The sequence below is a fragment of the Ambystoma mexicanum genome, chromosome 6q (assembly GCF_040938575.1).
Source record: "Ambystoma mexicanum isolate Mex_15411 chromosome 6q, UKY_AmexF1_1, whole genome shotgun sequence".
NCBI lineage: Eukaryota > Metazoa > Chordata > Amphibia > Caudata > Ambystomatidae > Ambystoma > Ambystoma mexicanum.
In genome coordinates this window covers 236,684,892-236,706,004 of record NC_090937.1, presented here as the reverse complement: position 1 = coordinate 236,706,004, position 21,113 = coordinate 236,684,892, and the positions used below count along the sequence as shown (strand labels likewise).

At 43.8% G+C, this 21,113-nt stretch overlaps 1 protein-coding gene across 2 annotated transcripts in view; it reads left to right on the top strand.

The window, feature by feature from the left end:
* BANK1 (B cell scaffold protein with ankyrin repeats 1) overlaps window positions 1–21,113 on the top strand; it is a 2,974,928-nt gene that overhangs the window by 2,936,811 nt on the left and 17,004 nt on the right. The window contains exons 17-18 of one of the 2 annotated variants that reach the window (XM_069630704.1): window positions 132–161; window positions 364–431. In XM_069630704.1, the coding sequence (XP_069486805.1) occupies window positions 132–161; window positions 364–431 (98 nt within the window). Of the gene's footprint in view, window positions 1–131; window positions 162–360; window positions 432–21,113 lie in introns of both variants that reach the window. The other variant, XM_069630703.1, reaches the window with a different exon arrangement.

Sequence of the window (21,113 nt, the reverse complement as noted above, 5' to 3'; positions counted from 1 at the left end):
CAAATGCCACAATTCCTCGACGTTTTGTACCATACACCTTTTTAGAAATAACGTTGGGCATTTTGTAGGGCCGACATAGCTAGACAACACAATTATGCACTGCACTTACAAGTGTTTTCTTTCATTAACAGATAAAATTACCATTGTCCACCAGCCAAAAGGTAAGTATATTTTTCTACTAATTTATTTAATGAAGCGGAAAAAATACTTTTTTATCATGTGTCCATATTTTCATGTCCTTATACATTGTCCTACTTAAAACAAACGAGGTACGTTATGGTGTAGGGTGCTTGATCAGTGAAAAAGGCCTTTTCTTGTAATTCTGCCTGACACGGAACTAAGTGAGACTTTCTGTTTCAGCAGCTGCTGAGAAAACGCGGCGAGGGAGCCCTGTTCTCGAGACCGTGTACGCCACTGCAAACAAACCACTGGTATGTAGGCTACCTGTTTCTGTCAGTGTTTTCCCCTCCTACAGATGCCCAGGGGTGGACTGGGAACCAAAGGGGGCCCTGGAAATAATGTTCAAAGTGGCCCCATATTACATATTGTCAGCAAGCCCAACACTTTTCCTATGGGAACATTTGAAAATACCACTCAAAACAGGCCCAAGATGCAGAGGCCTATCGAGGAATCTCCACAGTTCCCTATAGGCCTGTCCAGCCGTGCAGATACCAAATGAATTTAATTAAGACACGAAATGTAATCTTTTTCCACTCAATCCAGTTACCTACTAACACATCAGAAAAAGGAGTACAGTGGGGCCTGTTGTGGTGGTCACGCACTAAGGCCTAACATTTAGCAGATTTGACTGGTTTTTCGTTCAAATCGGCTCAAACCAGTTTGAACCATAGCAACATGTTACAGGGCTCAAGTCGACGGTACACGCAGGTGGACAGAGTCCACCCACTTCTTTCAGAGGTCCCCCTACTTTTTTCAGAGGGCACTTTGATATGCTAATTTCTGGTGACACCACATTCAATTGGTATGTCAATGAGCCGCCCCACTTTTATTTTTTGGACTTGACCCCTCAATGTATTTTTAAATTTGTATCTGCTTTAATTTGAGCACCTGCCGAGTCAGGAAGAATCTCTGCTCTTTGCCACACTTTTGGGGGTAAACATTCTAGTGGGCAAATTCTCAAAAACTAGCGCAAATAAAAAAGTGCAAAGGATTGGTCTGGCCAGCAGCGCAAATGATGCTCTGGTCTTCCCCCTTGCATTCATTAGTCCCAGGAGTGCGCTCCCGATACTAATGTCTGAAAGGCTGCATGCACACATGGGAGTGCATTTCGTAGTGACAGAAGCTTTTCTAGCAATGTTTGACAGATGGAAATGGAAGTGGGGCAGCAACGGTTCACACCACATGTTCCACTTTAAAAAAAAAACACCTTGCAATGATTTGCCCATTCCCTCCACCTGTTGCAAACATCAAATATGTCAAAAACTGCTGGACTGTTTTACCCTAAACATGTCCCAGAAATTAAATCAACACTTCGAGTCCAGGTTTTTTAAAAAATGTGATCCAAATCCACCCAGCACTTTGGCTTTAGCAAATTTGGACTTTTCGGCTAAGAGAAAATGAATGGCAATAGGCCAAAATCTACCTTCTTAATAACTTTTACATTTTTTAACAAATCTTTCCTAAAATGTCCAGTCTTTGGGGGCCCAGATGTGTGATCCCTGATGTGCACATTCAGATGCTGTTTTTGAATAGACTCAAACTTGTCTCCTTTCTGGCGCCAATATTTTTTTTCGAGAATCTGCTCCTAAATGCTTAAAGCACCATATATCCCACTTTCGAAAACTTGGCTCTGCAAATATTCTATGCCAGCTTCTCTCATATTTGTAATCTTGTATCCCATTATCGAACATCCGGGTAGCAACTATAGGGTTTAGAGCCTTATTTTCAAGCATGCTAACTTAATAGTCTAGTCATCCGTCTGATTTTGATAAGATAAAGTGAGTAGTCTTAATTTGGATCATATTAATACCAGCTCTTTATGGTGCATTGACAAAAAAGGTTTACAGCAGCATGCGCTATATAAAAAGCTGGTTGCTTTCGATATCAGTAGGCTAAGGTCTGGATACCCCTGGCAGGGCACAATAGAACACCTCTTGGACAAGCCTAGGCACTCGGATACTACTACGGTGGTAATGTATTTCTTGCTTTATCCAAGGTGCAGTACATATACCAAACAGTGCAAAAATAATAAATGACAAAAAGCATGAACCAATAAACGAAAGTCACTTTCACATCAAAAATGTCAAGAGAAAGCATTGTCAGGAAATGCAGACCCCAAAAGTTGGATTTTGAGCAGTTTTCTTAAAAAGTACTACGTTGGAACAGGAACGAAGATCCAGAGGAAGGGAACCCCAAAGTTTAGCAGCTAGTAATGGAAAACAAACTAAACCAAGAGGGTGGGTGCGATGAACAGAGAGGAGGAACTGGGATGCAGAGTGAAGCACCCTTTGAAGGTCATATAGGGAACTCAAAGAACACAAATAACCAGTGAGTGGACACTTGAATACCAGACAAAGGAAATTAAACTCAAATCTAGATTTAATCAGAATCCAGCGCAATTGGATTAGGTAGGGAGACATATTAGAATAATATTGAAGTACAAACAATAACATAAGAGCAGTGTAAAGAATAAAACAGGAAAAAGAGCATAACCAGGAAGGCCAACGTACTGAGGATAGCAATAATTAAGACAAGAACGAACAGTGGCTTGTAATAGTAATTTAGTAGAAGCAAAAATTAAAAGGTGACTTATTTTCTTTATATTAAAAAGATCAAATGACAGGATTAAGCCAAGGTAGAAATTTGAGCCTGTAAAGTAAATTAGAAATAAAAAACAAAACCCGAGTTACGAGAATGAAGCCCAACCGATAAATTTAGTAGGGGACAGGAAATCGACCGAAGCAAGACGCAGGACAAAAATAATGTCTGTTTTCTTGGGCTTAAGACATAAATGATATGTAGGCATTCAACATTTAAAACATGAATTGCAATAGGCCAAAATTGACCTTCTTAATAACTTTTAACTTAGGGGGCCCAAAACAAACCATTATTTTGGAAAATGTCATCCAAATCAGTCATGCAAGTCAACATTTTTGGATTTCCTATGACTCAAGTCTAGAGAGAGAAGAGAGGGTTACGGATTCATACTTTCCTCCTTAACTTTTTTCAGGCAGTTGTCCGATTTGGTTAAATCCCAAAAATCATGCCAAGTTTTTTGAAGTGTCATTTTCATGATGAAAAGGATTGCTGGAAAAGTCTGTTTTGCACGCATATTTAGCCCACAATATCTGAAAATTGCACACGCTGATTTTCGTGATTTTAGGCACACACCTGGTCCTTGGGCTGAAGTTGAGCATGATGCAAAACATTTTCAAAATAACACTAGACAAACTCAATATAGACGTTTTGAGCCCAGAATCCCAGAAAAGGTGTTAATTGTTCCCCATATGTGCAGTAGGTCTCACCTCAATGCGCATGAACGAGGCTCAGACAAGAGTCGAAATAATGGACAACATTCGTATACCTCCGCTCCCAAGATGCAGGAAAGCCATGTGTCTCCATTTGCTTCACCCGAAACACAATGGATATTTAAAATGAAGCAATCCCATACAAGTAAAAGAGGGGCAGGGAAGAAGCACATATATACATACAAGGCTCAGAATTCCTAGGATATGAGTGTTTGGAGGAGGAAACTGAGAGCATTTGGAGTGAGTTGGAGAAGGGAGATTATTGAAGCAGGAGGCGGTTGGAGGGAGTGGAGGAGTGAAGATGAAGGAGGAGTTTGAGAATGAAGAAGAGAGACGCAGTGAAGGATTAGGTGTTAGGGAGAAGTGGAGAGGGTGGTTGTCAAAACGTCAGGGGAATGAAGGAGGGAGTAGAGAGACGTGCAGAGGAGGACTGCAGGGACATCAGGGGCTTAAACAGGAAGCAGTAGAAAAAGTGAAGGAAAGGATTTCAAGAACAGCCGACCGTAGAAGGAGCGGGACGAAAGGAGCATTGGAAAGGAGGACTAGAGAGAATGCAGAAATGGCAAGGATAGTGGGATAGAAAAACGTAAAGAACATCAAGGAGATGACGCAGGAGAGGCAAAGACAAACCAGATAAGCAGTTTGGAGGAATGTCTCCGGAGGGGTTGAGAGTAAGTGTGGAAAATGAAAAGGAGAGCACCCAGGAGGAGTTGAGCACATTTCCAACAGAGAAAAGCAGGAATATCGGGTGCAGGGAGGATGCGCGAGAGAGAAACACCCTTGACCATAGGCAGAGAGAGAAAGTTGGAAAATTGGGTCAGGTCAAGGCCTCGCAGAATACAGGAGGAGAGGTTGGTGGACCCTAAGTCTTAAGGGGGCACACCCAGAGAGGCGGTAGAATATTGGCATAGCTTTTGGGAAAGGTAGGTGGAGAGTAGGAGGGAGGAGAAAAGAGAAGAGAGAAGAGAATCAAGAGCAAAGTCCCATCGGAACAAACATTATTGTTATTATTTGTATTATTATTGGGGTATTTATTGAGCGTGGACCTAGCTTCAGGAAGCATCAGAGCGCTTTACAAACGTTGGGGGAAGAAGACAGTGAGGGAAGCAGAGACAAAGGGAGCAGGGAGCTAACAACAGGGAGGGCAGGCAAAACGGTATATGCAAGCAACCAAAGGAGGAACATGTTACAAGGAACTGAGAAGGAGAGAAAAATGGGTCAGGTGGGCAGTAGCACTAGGACACTTAGACAGGCACATGGTCAGCACCCTATTGCAACTGTCCCTCAAAGATCAAGGAACCTCTTGTCTTGTTGGAAACGCTGGTCCTTCCAGATCTGCACTCGGGAGGGAAGCTGCACAGGCCACAATTAAGAACGATTTATGCTTCAAATGTGAATGCCAAAAATAATACAACACAAAAAACATGCAACATCCATAAGAAGCATGCATAGGTACGTGAAAAAGAAAACAAATATGTGCACTTAAGGGTTGAGAAAGCCTTCCAGGTCCAAATAAATCTGTTCAGGAACACTGTTCGATCACTGGAAGATGTGACAGCAAGAAAAAATAAACCACAAATAAAAAAACGTGGGCAAACAAAAAAAGAGATGCTAAATCATCAAAGGCCATCTAAGGCCCTGTTTGCCCATGAAATTGTCAGTTCCCCATCTGGTAGCGAGGGCAGGAGCCCCCACCTCTGCAGCACCGAGGATAGGAGCCCCTACTTCCTCAGCACTGAAGGAGAATCGCCGTGCCACGCTGAACGAAGGAGTCCTACCCCATCGGCGTGGTGGCCCCCTCTGATGTCCACTGACCTCCAGGCCTTGCCACTTTGCAGGCATCCAGTACCCCTTTTCACCCTGGGCAGCCCGGGTCACTCGCCTGCATCAGCGCCGACATTCGAAATTGAAAACAAAATGTCGGGCGCGATGCGGCGCCAAAACGAGGCTAAGTGTCCTCGTGGTTGCTAAGCAACCATCGTTCTCTTATTGCCCTGCATCCGCCGGCAGGCGGAAGAGCCGGCATCATCAAAGGCCATCTAAGGCCCTGTTTGCCCCTGTTCGCCGCTGGACAGCGCATGATGACCATGACCATTACTGGACTACACCTCTGGACAATATTCATATTGTAAGTACCAATACAGTAAAGTTAGCCGCTCCCTCACCTATCATCATCTACAGTGCCTGTACACGCTACCTGTAGGGACCACAGACTCTGCACACTGTAAACGCTACCATTTCAACGTGTTCATTCCAATTCACATGCTAGCCTATACGTTCTACATTGTCCCATGGAATTAGTCAACCGCCTGCCATAGATTTGCAAAGAAGTACGTACATTTGTATGATCATAACCCATTTTACCTAACAGCTACAGCTGAGTACATCCGCCTCGATTTACACTAACAAAACGTTATTTGTTATGTTATAACTGCAACCGCTAAACTTATGTAAATTCTGCCCTAGCAAGACCGCTCAATGCTCTGATGACCTTTTACTATTGCACACCAACAGTATCATTGCATGCTCATTGCGCCAAATGTTAGCCATAATTACACTAGTACTGTACTGCATTATAATGCCTCTGTGTAATTGCAACGCCTTCACTGGCTCTACCAAATGGGATTCTTAAGCTGTACTCAGCCTACCTGATAGCTGTATTCAGCCGGCCTGTCAGCTCCATCCAGCCTGCCCCTGATAGCTGTATTTAGCGACTTAAAAGACACCTATACCCTTGCCTGCCTGACACTCAGCCACAACCCGATACCAGCCCTCTGACCCTGTATTATCTGGCACTACCCTACCCTTGCCACCGATGTCCCTCAGTCGCCAATCCTCTGCACGGTGCCTTAGCCCGAGCTTCCTCATGTTGCTACTTTGTCTCACCGCAATCATGTTCCCCTTTTGTGTCGTGCAAAGTGATACACCTTGCACTGGTAGTAGCTACATAGCCCATAAAAATGGTCTAGCGAGACCTGCCTGCCCAAGATACTTCCCTATCGTCTGCCCCACACCATTCTTGCCCACTAGCCCAGCCTTCCTCCTGATCACAAAATCTGCCTATCCCACCCTCGGCCACGCACACCTTTCTGATAACCTAGCCAACAAGAACTCAGTTAGCTCCAAGTGGAACCCTACCGACAAGAGAGCATCTCGCCATACCCCTGACCACAGCCCTTGCATAGCGACCGACCCAACTGTCTCTCAAACCACCACCCTCACCCCTACCGATCGTAATAAGAGACTCGGTACCAGCACCCACCACAGAACTAGCAAACGCCTAGCCAAACTACCCGACGAGACTAACAATCATACTGTAACCTCCATCAATTCCACCTCTCCTACATTAAAAGGAGCTCTCCTAAATGTTAGATCATTAGTCGCCCACTCCATAGAAGTCGCCGACATTATTCTGACCAACAACCTGGACTTCCTCGCTGTGACCGAAACTTGGTTGCATGATGCTGCGGGACCATCTCTTAACCTAGCTATCCCTGATAACTACACTATCCTCAGAGTAGACAGACCTAACGCTGGTGGAGGTGGTGTAGCTATCATCTTTAAGTCCTCGCTTGATATTAGACTAGCCTCCTCTCCCCCACTCAAATCACGCGAGCATCTTACAGTTAAAATACAAACCTCCCCTAAGAGCACTATCACGATGCATCTAATTTACAGACCCCCGGGCCCACCTGGCTCATTTGAGGAAGATATCACCTCACTAATAGTCGAAAGTTCCAAACCCTCAGCACAAATGATAATACTTGGGGACTTCAATCTATCTTGGGTTCAACGACCCTCTCCACACCCCAGCCATTGCCCTGGCCACGGCACTAGAGGAACATGGCCTCCTACAACTCTGTTCCAAACCCACCCACTCAAAGGGTAGAATCCTTGACTGGGTAACTGCCCTTAATTGCAACATCACCCTGAAGGACCCCGCACAGCTTATCTGGACGGAGCACTACCTCCTCCCATTCGACATTAATATCAGCAACCTAGTCCATATTAGGCCTGTTATTGCACCGGCCTGCCTAACTAGGAAGAAGAGCAATATCACAGCGGAAGCCCTAATACCCCTGGTGACCCCTATTCTGAACGCTCTACCAGCTACATCTGACTTAAACCTGCTGGTCAACGCCTACAACGATTCCATGGCTAAAACTATTGATATCATTGCCCCACTAAAAATGCGCAAAGGGAAACCAATAGCGCACTTGAATACGTGGTACACCCCGGAACTCAAAACTCTCCGACAACAAAAAAGTAAACTTGAAGCACTATGGAAATCAGTGCCTTCAGTAGATAACAGAACTAATCTCACCAATATCTCCACCCTCTACAAAAATGAGATTACACGTGCTAAGAAAGAATCTCTTAACTCCAGGATCTCTCAGGCAGGCTCTAGCACAAAAGAGCTCTTTAACATCCTAAAGGAATTAGAAAACCCCATTCCTCCCACAGATACCTGCATAAAGGACAAACCATGGTGCACAGGGATCCAGAATGTCCTTGCTAACAAAATCTCAGGGCTTCAAACTAAAATTGAAAACAAACGACAACTACTCTCTCATGGACCCACTTCCAGATCCACCCTTCCCTCACCCACCAACACTAGCTCAGGCTTCACCTTCAAAAAGGTAACCATACCTGAAGTACAAAAAATTATAGCTTCATTGAAACCTTCGAACTGTAAGGGGGACAGCTGCCACGCACAGATCATAAAAGATGCAGCCAGGGATCTCTCCTCCTTCATTACCCAATTAATTCATCTGTCATTTTCTAGTAGCACGGTCCCAAGTAATCTGAAAAAATCTTGGGTCCTCCCACTGTTAAAAAAACAAACTCTTGACCCAGATATAACTACGAATTATAGGCCCATTACCACCGTCCCATTCTTACTAAAAATCCTTGAAAGAGTGGCCTATCTACAAATTCAGGACTACCTTGAGACTAACCAATTACTAGGAACTCGCCAATCTGGCTTTCGTCCTCAACATGGGACGGAAACGGCCCTGGTTGACCTCAAAAGCCAGATAGACGAACTCAAAGATAAAGGTAGGGCTGCCATCCTTCTTCTCCTTGACCTTTCCGCCGCCTTTGACCTGGTTGACCACAACATCTTGTGCAACCACCTGTCATCGGCAGCACACTTCTCCCACTCTGCGGTCACATGGATCCAATCCTTCCTTGACAACAGGTCCATGCGGGTCTTCTCACCCCTAGCAGCGGCCGACCCTATCCCCATCACCTGCGGTGTCCCACAAGGATCTTGTGTTTCACCCACTTTGTATAATATATTTACAAAGCCCCTATTCGATAAGCTGGACCATGTGGGTGTCACCTACACCAATTACGCAGATGACACCCAGATACTCCTCACCTTATCCGGCAACTACAACACGGATGCCAACCGGATCAATAAAGTCTTCTCCATCATTCAGGCATTGATGGCCATACATGGCCTCTGCCTGAATGATGACAAGACCGAACTGCTCCTTGTCGGCTCACCTAATACTATCCGGAAGCTCAGCCCTAGTTACTCCAGCTTCACCATTGACGGTAACACCATTCCCATCGCCAAGAATGTAAAAACTCTTGGTTTCTATCTATACGCTAACACCAACCTCGCCAAACAAATCAATATGACCGCCTCAGCCACTGCTTACACTGGCAAACTAATTGGGGCCTGCAGACCTTTGATCTCCCCCAACAACTGCCTCATTTTAGCCAGAGCTCTTATTCAATCCAAATTGGATTACTGTAAAAGCCTTTATGTAGGTGCCAACAAAATTGTAATCAATAAACTGCAAGTTCTACAAAACAATGCACTCCGTGCTGCCCTCAACATTCCGAGAAGAGAACATATCTCGGCCACAAGAATTTCATGCAAATGGCTCTCCATCCAACAAAAAATAGACCTAAAAACCATCTGCCTCACCTACAAAGCTCTCAACCACCTAGCCCCGACCTACTTAACCAATAAATTCACCTTAAGACAGAACACCAGAACCACCAGATCCTCCAATACATTACAACTGACGGTGCCCAAATACTCCCTTAAAAGAGCAGGGGGATCCAGCTTCCCAGTTCTAGCCTCACAACTGTGGAACACCATCCCACTGGACATCAAATCTACCCCTACATTCCAACCCTTCAGAACTAAGGTCATCACCTGGTTACTCAATAAATAACCAACTATGTATATATACCTAATGTATGCATGTATCCTCTACTATGTCTGCTTGCTAGTACCTTTGCCTGTAACTTGAAGTTTAAGCGCCCATATACCCCTGGGTCAGGAGCGCTATATAAAATAAATAAACAAACAAACAAATAAAACAAAATCAATACACACTTCTTCCACTGCTTTGCTGAAGAAACACAGAAAAATGATAATAGCTCAGTAGACGCCTTCAGTAGAGAAGGCAACTTGGAATCATGTATCAGCCTATTCTAAGGCCACCAAGGTCTGACCCTGTAAAAAATCAAACTAGAGAATTTACACTTGGAAATGAAGAAGTCATCGACTGTACACAGAATAATAACAAACATTTTAAACAAAGGCCGTTTGTCGTCGTAGGACATACAATTCATATCTTAATTATTTATTTATACTGGGAAGAACAATGCTCTTCTGATCACAAAAGAGTGTACAAAAGATAAGAAATCTGATTTCACGTGAAGCAGTGAGCTTCTCACAATGGGGGGACTTGAGTTTGTGTGACATTCTGACCAAGTCATGGGGGGCGGTACATGTAACAGTCACCCGTGAGAATACATGGGTGGTGATACATAGATTAAGGACAACCAACATAAGACATTTTTAAATGCAAGTAGGCGGAACGGCCAGATGTATTAGGGACGTGACCATAATGGATGAAGTGCTAGAGTGGAGGCAGTAGACAGTGAGGGACAGAAGTGAGGGAAAATGTTGTATAGAAGGCAGATTATAGGTTGGTTAAGAGGGTAACTCAGAGGCGAGGAGGTAGGCTTTTAGTTTGCTTTTCAACATAATTATCTTGAATTCACAAATACGGTTCAATATTATTTCAACAAATTAAATTACTTTGTGGTCATTTACTTGGTTGAAATGACTTCACATTTTTGTGTTCAATTTCTCTCTTTTTTTTAATGGGTGGTCCCACCTCATTCCTGCATTTCCACTTCACTACCACCCCCAACTACCCACCCGCCCATCTCCTATACCATGTAACCATTAATTACATTTATAGAATTACTTCCCCCACAAAGTAATTTGAAGTCATTTCAATGAAGTAAATTACCATGAGTAATTTACTGGGTTCAAACAAAGGAAAACGACAAATACTGTAGCACTAGAAACAGCAAAATCAACATATTCCAAAATATTGATCCTTGTGTCAAACGAGAATGTAAAAAAGTAGGGGGCATCGCATTTCCTGAAGTTCTAATGAACAAACAGGCGCACAGGAATATGTTTACTCTCTACACATTTTAAAGTGCATCCGGTTTGTGAATTTGGGATGCACATAATATCTTGGGATTCAATAATACTTTCCACAACATTGAATGGTTATCTCCTTGTAGCATATTGAGCATTGCTAAAAAAAAAAAGCAAAGAAATAATATAGGAATCAAAACATCATATGAAAGTATGCACATTACTAAGTATATTTCAAACTCTCCAAGATATGCAAGACTGTTTCATTGGGGTTGAAAGAGAAGAATAGGTCCCCCCTGAAAACACACACACCAGCTAAAGATGTATCCAGTAACATACTAACTAACCTAAACTGCAGAACAATGCATTACAAAATATAATTCTGAAATTCAACTCCTTGGGTGTGTTGCGGTATGTTACAAAAAGTAAATGAAAACACCAATGTGGATGAAAAACCTACTGACCCCCCAAAAAAATGTGGCGTTGTCTAGCCATGCATTTTTTCCTTGAAGAGTGTATTCGACGGGATGATCATTGTAAACTCTGTCTGTACTGTTGTACCAAATTAGACAAAAATGAATGCTTTTTAATGCTTTACTACATTCCATAGCAAACAACATGGAGGTAGAAACCATCCCACAATTAGCAATTGGCAATTCATATGAGAGTATCATCATACAATTATAGTTTGTCTGCTCCAAACAAAGCCTACACTATGACCAGCAAATGAGTTAGTAAACTCTCTATTTACCAGTAAACAAATATGACAACCTGAAAGCACTAGCTGTCACCATGCCATTGATAACACACTATTAGTGATTGCACATGGAGTTCCAGCCAAATGTTAGAGAACTTGGCAAATGCTGGTAAACTTGCACAACGCATATAAGGCATTATCATACTTAGAACATAATGACAATGACACCGACATAAACCTAGAAACACACATGCACACACATGTGGAGGAATAAATCACAAAAGAGCCCGATGCAAAGCTTAAATCAATCAGTATGCAATCAGCACAACATGTATATGAAGAAAGCACCATTCATCCTCTTTGCTCTGGTGATGCAGTGGCTGACTCTATGGAATTACATAAAAGGCGACAAATGGAAGAACTCAGTTAATTATCTGGGAAAACATTTAAAGGCAACAAGCATTCCTGATGGGAAGAAATATCAGCAAGAATGACTGCCTCTGGATACAGAGCGCGTCCCATCTATTCCACTGATCCACCATGTGTACTAAATCACACCTATATGTTATGCTTACTATAGAAACCCGAGCTGCCTACTTTGTATTATGACCCAGTACATACATTAAGCACAAGTAAACGGTACAGTAACATGACTGCATCAAATTTAGGACAAAAGGGTGAAGTCAAGGATGAACTCTTAGAAAGCAGTGGTGGAACTCGAGATGGTTAGTTCAGATGCTACTCTTAATTCAGTTGCATGCTACACAACCTATGACCACGAACATTGCTCATTAACTCATTAATGTCCCAAAGCTTGCAGGCAGCCATCAACTAATTATACCAAGTATGACTCCAAATGAACTCTGTAGCATGGATCCAGTAAATGTACGCAGGCACTTTCACCATTACTTTTGAACAAAGCAAAATTGTGTTGTAAATACTGAATGTCCACTATTACGGGAATACACTAAAATGCCTCCATGGAACATGTTTCCAGCTAGAGAGGCACCACACATTCATATGTTACTGTGGGGTAAGAGAGACTCCTGATTTGGTCATGACAGTGTTGAAAAACTGACTCAGTTCCTTGAAAAATATATTTCTTGGGAAACCCCAAATAGAAGACTTACTTGATACCAAACACAAAGCTATACAGGAAAAAGTAAAAGAACCTTCAGAAGCAAACAGTGGTATCATGACCTAAGCCGTATTGACACCCCCTCTCCAAAAACGTTTGACATTACAATTAATGACCACTTATCGGCAATCAGGTCTCATGTTAAATGTAAAATACTCAGGCTTTTGTATGAATTGAAACAAAACGTGCATGCCTTCCACATAAATGACTATTCCTCGGTCACCTTAAGTATTTGGAACGCTAACATTGAGGTCTATCTAGTTTGTTGCAAATAATGTAATCACAGTGCATCAATACATAACCTTTTACATCACAAAGGCCGAAAATTGCCCATTGCAAGATATCGAATAAGAAATTCCTCATAAAATAATCCCAGTGTCCAGATTAACAAAGCAGTGATTCGAGTAACAGGAGCAAGGTTATAGTCGACATAAAGTAGACAAGACTAGGACAACCTGAAAATAGAAAACAATTCCTAAAATCATTTCAACAAATTGAAATGTCAGCACATATTGACAAACAGTATTGATATTGTAAAAAAAACATGATTAATGCTCACTATTTAGCTCAGTCACGTGACCTAAGGTGTCTATGTTTGTTTGACACTTTACTGAAGTTATCCTACAAAGAAAAGGCCCATGAAAACAAAAAGTATAGCCAATACAAAAGCAAAAACGGTAATGATTACGAGATGCAAAACCAAGTCTCATTAATCATCTGAAACTAACCTCTACTATAAATGAAAACAATGCACTCTACTATTACTGTCCACTCCAACTGTGCCTGCCATGCCGTAAATAAGAGCAGTTACTAGTGACCTATAATGATTATGAAGAATCATTTTACCAACATAAAGTCCACATACAATGGTCAGCATTTAAAAAGTGTTCACAAACACTCCAAGATGAAACTGTGCAACCAGGATTACTAGTAAACAATGGCAAAATGACACACAACCCACCTCAGGACATCGTTTCTTGAATGAACCTGCTCTTTGGGAGGATAGCTCAGGGGCAACATGCTCGCATTGGAAGCAAGACGACACAGAGCAACACAGGTTCGATGCCCGAGTCCATGCTTAGAAACCTCTGGGTATTAATCATATCATATCAACTAGGGGAAAAAATGAGTCCCAAATGGCGTAATGTGGGATGATACAAGATTCAAATCAAGAAACCACACTAGAAGAAATGAAATGTCCATTCAGTGCTGACGAAAAGCAAATCTTCAATGCATTGAAAAGCAATAGGACCATTAATTCCTACATGATGCCAAAATGTCTTGAGTGTAGAAACCAACACTCTGACGTATCAGTGGTGAAGGAGGTACAGGCACAAGCTACCTGATGATGCCCGCCTTCACATGAGAAGCATTTGATGAAGCAGTAGCCTGTGTAGTACAAGCACCCACTGGCTGCCCAGCTGGCAGCATAGGTGGAGTTGCACTGCACAGACTATCCAGGCTCTCTGTAGAACACACACAAGATTACAGTCTGGTAAACTCAATGCCGAAGCACCTCCGGGAGTGACAAGAAATGATAAAACACATGAAAGTGCACATAATAGGTTGGGCCAGCATGGTCTCAAACCTCATGCCAGTGTTCATACTTTTAAGATTTTAAAAAATAGCAAAATGCGATGACAGCAGGATTTTTGCAGGAAAACGTTATTGTATTTGGAGATCTACTCCAACTGACAACCATACAAAGCCAATCAGTATTTGAAACTGTCGCTGCATAGGATATTCCAAAAACAATGCGTAGCATTGGCAATGCTGTTTTCCCTGCTGGCCAGCTTTGTGTCTGATTTTTATTTTTAATGGAAATTGGACGAAGACAATAAGCGCAGAGCCAATTACCCTTAAAAATATATCAACTGCAATTAGCACCTGAAAGGGAGACCCAGGGTGGTAATAACAATGACCCCCTTGTCCGGCAGGCAGACAGGGTCAGTAACGGAAAGGAGCCCTCACAGAGGCCCTCCCTTCACTTGAGGCTACTGAGGCTTGGGCTGGCGGGACGTTAGGGGCCTATCCAACCTCAAACATGGTGGTTATTATTATAGAACCCAAATCGGTAAATCATGTAGGATTGCCAGAAAGCCTGTAGATGGTTCTTACCATGTAGCCTCTTGATGGTTTTACCATGGTTTTATCATGTAGCCTTGTGATGGTCTTACTGTGTAGCCTCGTGATGGTCTACCATGTAGCCTCCTGATGGTCTTACCATATATCCTCTTGATGGTCTTACCATGTAGCCTCTTAATGGTCTTACCATGTAGCCTTGTGATGATCTTACCATGTAGCCTCTTGATGGTCTTACCATGTAGCCTCATAATGGTTTTACCGTGTAGCCTTGTGATGGTCTACCATGTAGCCTCCTGATGGTCTTACCATATAGCCTCTTGATGGTGTTACCATGTAGCCTCTTAATGGTCTTACCATGTAACCTTGTGATGGTCTTACCATGTAGCCTCTTGATGGTATTACCATGTACCCTCGTGATGGTTTTACCGTTTACTCTCGTGATGGTCTACCATGTAGCCTCCTGATGGTCTTACTATACAGCCTCTTGATGGTCTTACCATGTAGCCTTATGATGGTTTTACCATGTAGCCTCTTGATGGTCTTACCATATAGGCTCTTGATGGTCTTAACGTGTAGCCTCTTAATGATCTTACCATGTAGCCTTGTGATGGTCTTACCATGTAGCCTCTTGATGGTCTTACCATGTAGCCTTGTGATGGTCTTACCATGTAGCCTTGTGATGGTCTTACCATGTAGCCTCATGTATAGACAAAAAGATCACATGCATGACCTCATTTCACAATTAAGTGGCATACGTGATCTTTTAAATGGCTGTCTAATACCATCAAATCTACTTAGCCAAGTATGAAAAGTCATGGACGGCAAAAAGGATGTGAGCCCTGTGCTGAAAATTAGAAAGGGGTTCTTTCTGTTCTACCCAGTGCTTTAAGTGGGCTGGGGCTTGCCGGGGCCGGGCCCCGCCAGTCTCCAAAAAGTGGGGCTGAGCCGGGCCCCTGCCGGGGCCCCCCAGTCCCACCACGCCATGGCAGGACGCATTATCCCGCCACGGCCACAGCCGCAACGGGAGATGCGCCCGCCAGTGTAACATTAGGCAAGTGGACAGAAGTGCCAGCCAGCAACAGCGTCGCTGAGGCTGGCTGGCACTTCTGTCAGTCTCTGTAACTTCCCTGATGACCCTCCATCTGAGGGGTCATCAGGGAAGTTACAGTTCCTTTGTTTGCCCTCCCCAGAGCTGGACCTCTGTGAACCCACAGGCTCCATGATCTAATATGTAGATTAGATCACGGAGCCCGCGGGTTCCCAGAGGGTGAAAGACGCCTTGGGCTCTGATCTCTGCTCAGAGCAGCGATCACTGAGCCCCAGGTGCCTGTCTCCTTTGGCAAATCTTTATAAAAGATGCCTTGAAATGTGTACGTTTCAAGCCATCTTTCATAAACGTAGAAATCAGACGGCTTGAAACGTACACGGTTCAAGGCATCTTTTATAAAGCTTTGTCAACGGACAAAGCCACCTTGGGTTTTGTCCGTCCTCAACGCTTTATAAAAGATGGCTTGAATTGTGTATGTTTCAAGCCATCTTTTATGAACATAGAAATATGTTACAAATGTCTGTGTTTATAAAAGTTGACTTGAAAAGTACACAAACCATAGTAAGGTAAGCACAGAAGTGTGCGTAACTTACTATGGTTTGTACACTTTCAAGCCACCTTTTATAAACATAGAAATATGTAACATTGCTATGTTTATAAAAGAAGGCTTGAAAAATACACAAACCATAGTAGTACGCATACAAATATATAAATGCTCACATACATTTATATATTTGTTTGCGCACCCTACTATGATTTGTGCACTTTTAGGCCACGCCCACAGCGGATGCCACGCCCCCAAACAAAGGCCCCCCCCTCAATTTCTTACCCCACTTAAAGCACTGGTTCTACCTGTAGTTGACTGTTTTGTTTCTCACAGTTTGTTATCTCCAGAGATTCCCACAGCTGGATGTTTGCGTGGTTTGTAGAAATGAGCGTGCACTTGGGCGCGTGAAGGCGCAGCATTTGGAAGTAAGGGGTCTAATTAGGCAGCCGTATCAATGGGTGGGCGGGGAGGCACTCCCAGGTAGTTAGTGACTGGGGGATAGGTGATTTAGAGGCCAAAGCATTGCTCCACCCCTCCAGTTAGCAAATACCTGTGGGTGCCCCCTCCTTTGATAATAGGGGGACGTTGAATCAGCTCTTTTGGATTCTGGTTTTAATCACCAGTGCAGACATTTGTTTAGTCTAAAGATTGTTCATTTGGGTGCTGTCCAATTGTTTTACCATCTACTAGTTGCCCTGTGTGTTCATTGAAACCCCCTCAATCACTGACGCAGCATCAAAAAAGCTGAACGGTGCCTCACATTCTAGGAATTTCTCATGCTCTGTGTCAGAAAAGCCATTCGCCATCTTGACAGTAAACTATTTTGTCAGGCAGCATTTGTATCAAATGTCTCCATTTTGCTTCTGTGACAAGAGAATGACAGTTGAGGCCCCAGTGAGACTGTCTATGCATCTCCCAAGCAGCAATTGACTTGTGCCCGGTAAATGTAAGGCAGTTCCTTAAAGATCTTTTATTTCACAGCACTGGGGGAGAAACAAACAAACACAGCTACACTGACAGAGAGACCCTGGTACAGTAAAGTATCCATGCACCCCGCCCCTTGGATACTTGAACTTGTGTACCCTTGTGTCAGTATAGACTTCACTACAAAGAGTGGACTGTAACTATGGCATAATTAGGGCCTTCCTATCCCATGGCTCGATGCCTTGCATTGTGGAGGCCAGGCAGTTTCAGGTACTTCCAGGTAAAAAGCTCCACCAAGGTAGATGCGAATCCAGTTATGCATTTAAGTTGCTTCGGGTGGAACAGATAAAGGGATTTCAGAATGAGCTCAGTACCATTCTAGCGGTGAAAACCTTTTCTAAGGATGATTGTGCTTGCAAAGCAAAAAATATAAACAAGTAAATCCTCCTCCTGAGTTGGGCGGTATCCTGGCGGTATTTGCGCCGTGATACCACCCAACGCTATTAGCGTTACCACAACTCGGTCTGCCAATGGGGGTTTGTTGGCGCAATTAGCGCCACGCTAATAGTTCGGAAAACGGGTGAAAAGGGGAGATTTTTACCTCCAGCAAAAAAGCTTGGCGTGAAACTCCCACTTTCCGCCAAACGCGAGATTGGACGGAGTGGTAAATGCGGCATTAATAGCGTTGCAGCCGCATTTTACCGCTCCGCCCAACCTGTGATGAGGGCCGATATATGTCATTCTTCTTTCCAGCTTCAGTTTTGGTTCCCATGTTAAGCGTGCACCCTAAAAAAGATGGATTCCATCTGGCCTTATTCCCTGCTAGGTGTTCTGAAGCTACGCCTTTCTCCTTTAAAATCACTTACCAGATGCTTTCAAACGTAGCCTTTTCCCTGACACTAGCTGGCGACCTGTCAGTGGACGCTTTAGGCGTGCACAGATAACTAATGCATACGTTGTTCTATTCCAGCAAACCTTGTCCTCTATCCATGAGCGATGCTATACCTGCCAGACTGAATCCCAGAATGCAGCAAAAGGAACAGACCAGGCCACTGAGGCGGAAATCAACTTGCTGGGGTTGTTCTTTATCCCGGTGGGAAGGGAAGCCAGAGGCGATGCATTAGAGCGGGGATGCTTGAGGGGGTGAGGGAAGAGGGGTGACCTACCTGTGTCGCTCAGGCAGGGGTGACAGTTCATCAACAGCCGCTGTGGATAGCACTGCAACATGGGTGATGGGGCCTCCAGAGGCCTCTTGCAAAAAACAGGAATCCCAACAGCCCATGGGTTCACTTGCCTTGTTTCAACCACAGCTGTTAGCCAGTGTTAACAGTGATCACACAGAGGTGTTTTTAATTTGCCAAACATGTTTCTTTTTGCAAGTTAACACATTTTATTTCACAATAAAGGTATGTTCTTATCTTCCAGGCTAGCTTCTAATCTCCTCTGCTTGACAGTACTTTAATTCTGAACTCTGACAGGTCACAGATAAAAACATAAGCATTAGCAATGTCAACGGTTTTGGCTGCTGTGTAGACACGGGAAAGGCATTTGCCAAGAACTGTCATAATGGCTATACAGTAGCTGGAATAGGGCGTGATTAGCTGGGCATATGATGGCAACTACCGTGGTGCCATTATGACAGTTTCTGACAAATGCCTATGCACAATTCAAAATGGTAGGCTTTACAAATACTAGATTTAACTGGCATTCAGTGCATGTAACAGATGTGAGGAGACGCATAGAGCACCCAAAAGGTAATTCAATGCAGCCCAACACTGGCTACCTGCACACTTTGTTTCCCCCTAAAGACTGGTATTTTATATAGCCCAGCTCTACATATGTCAATATCATGCAAGCCAGTCGAATTCACTGTATCCCCTCTTGCAATCAAAGTTATGACCATTACATGCGCACACATCTCTGCAGTAGATGCATTAACCCAGTATAGGCTCATACTACATATCATGTGGACAACTGTTCTACAGGTCCTGGGATCCAAAAAGCAGCTGGACGAAAAGCCAGACCTGGCTCAAGGTTGCCCACTTTTCAGCTGTGATGGTCACTTGCCAAGTATTTAATCAACAAAGTAAGAGTGTGTGGCAAAATAAAAATAACTGCATATTTAGAGCTCTGCAAAATGAAAAAAGGTACAGAGAAATCTATGCATGTTTCATGCTCAATTTCAGAACACATCTTGCATCTGATGTCTACGCGCATTCAGCAAGTAAGCAAATGTAGCCAGAAGCTACCAGCACAACTAAGCAATGTGTAGGATAGGAACAAGGGGTTAACACTGATGTTCTTCTGCTTCTGTCCTTGACTGAACTCTGGATAGATGTCCTTATACACGTAAACACTGGATTCTTTGCGGAAGAGCAAAAGGAAGATTCTATTGCCACATTGAAGTTTTGCTGGGGACGAGGAACGGAAGGTCATGCAGCCAGATGTGCTAAAGACTCAAAGAAATGGACTCAAAGAAATGGCCCTGCCCTATGGAAAATACCTGTCAGGAACCTACCCGTCTGCCACCCAACACCAATGAATGTGGACTTTCAGAGACTCTGCTTATATCATAACCTACAAACTGCCTCCATAATCCTATACCTGAGATAATGCTACAATCTAGGTTGTGGTGTAACCCAACAGGTGCATTCTGGTAGATGTATGCTTTCCAAGAAGCAAAGGGTTGGTGGAGGACATGAATTGCTTTCATCTGACACAGGCTGCCCAGAGCTAGAGAAAGCCTGGTCACACATGGGTGCTGCAGGCTGCCGAGGGCTAGAGAGAGCTTGATTGTGTACAGCTGTCTCTGGTTGTAGCCTGCTCTCCCTTTGTATGTGCGAGTTGGGAGAGCTTTCATCAGATCACTTTCAGCAGGAGCAGTTCCTCTATCAACTGCCATCACTTGGAGTTCCTGCTCAGTGCTCCTTTGGCCAGTTTTGAAAATGTCTTTGTTATAGAGCGTTTACAAATAAAGGATGTCTGTTGTAGATACTTCATGCAGAATCTTGTCTAGTGTGCTGTTAGAGACTATCAATTTGTATAGGTAAGCAGGTGTCGGGACAATGACATGATCCCATTCGAAGCTTGATTGATTGTTTGATTTTAGAACTTGTAAAGCGCGACGTTCGCCCCGGGGCATCCCGGCGATAAGCAGCACTGAAAGGCACTGTCCGAGGGCAGCTCAAAGTCAAAACAAATGGGTTTTCAGAGAACGCCTAAAGTATAGGTGTTCCTCAATAATACGGAGTGACAGGGGTAGGGAATTCCACATGTTGGCAGCAACGATAGAAAGCGCTCGGCCGCCAATCTGCGCATACCTAGCGCCGGGGGATCACAACTAAGCAAGACTGAGCAAGTGCAAGGCCCGGACAGGGGCGTAGTAATCGAATTTCTGTTGCAAGTAGGCCGCTCCTCTGCCATAAGAGGCCCTGTGGACCAGGCAGAGAGATTTAAAAGAAATCCTCGTTTCCACCAGAAGTCAATGCAAGTGGTGGAGAATGGGGGTGGCAAGCGAATACGTGGGGGCCAAAGTCGTGCCCTGGCTGCTGAGTTCTGGACGACCTGAAGCCGGTGAAGGAGGTCGGTTGGTTGCCCCAGATACAGCGCATTACAGTAGTCCAGATGGCAAAGCACAAGAGAGGCCACCACCAAGGCCCTGAGCTGCTTAGGTATACAAGGAAGAACCTTCCTCAGAATGTGTAACTGAAAATGGCCTTGCTGGCACACCGAACTAATCTGCTTATCCGCGGTGAGGGCGTTA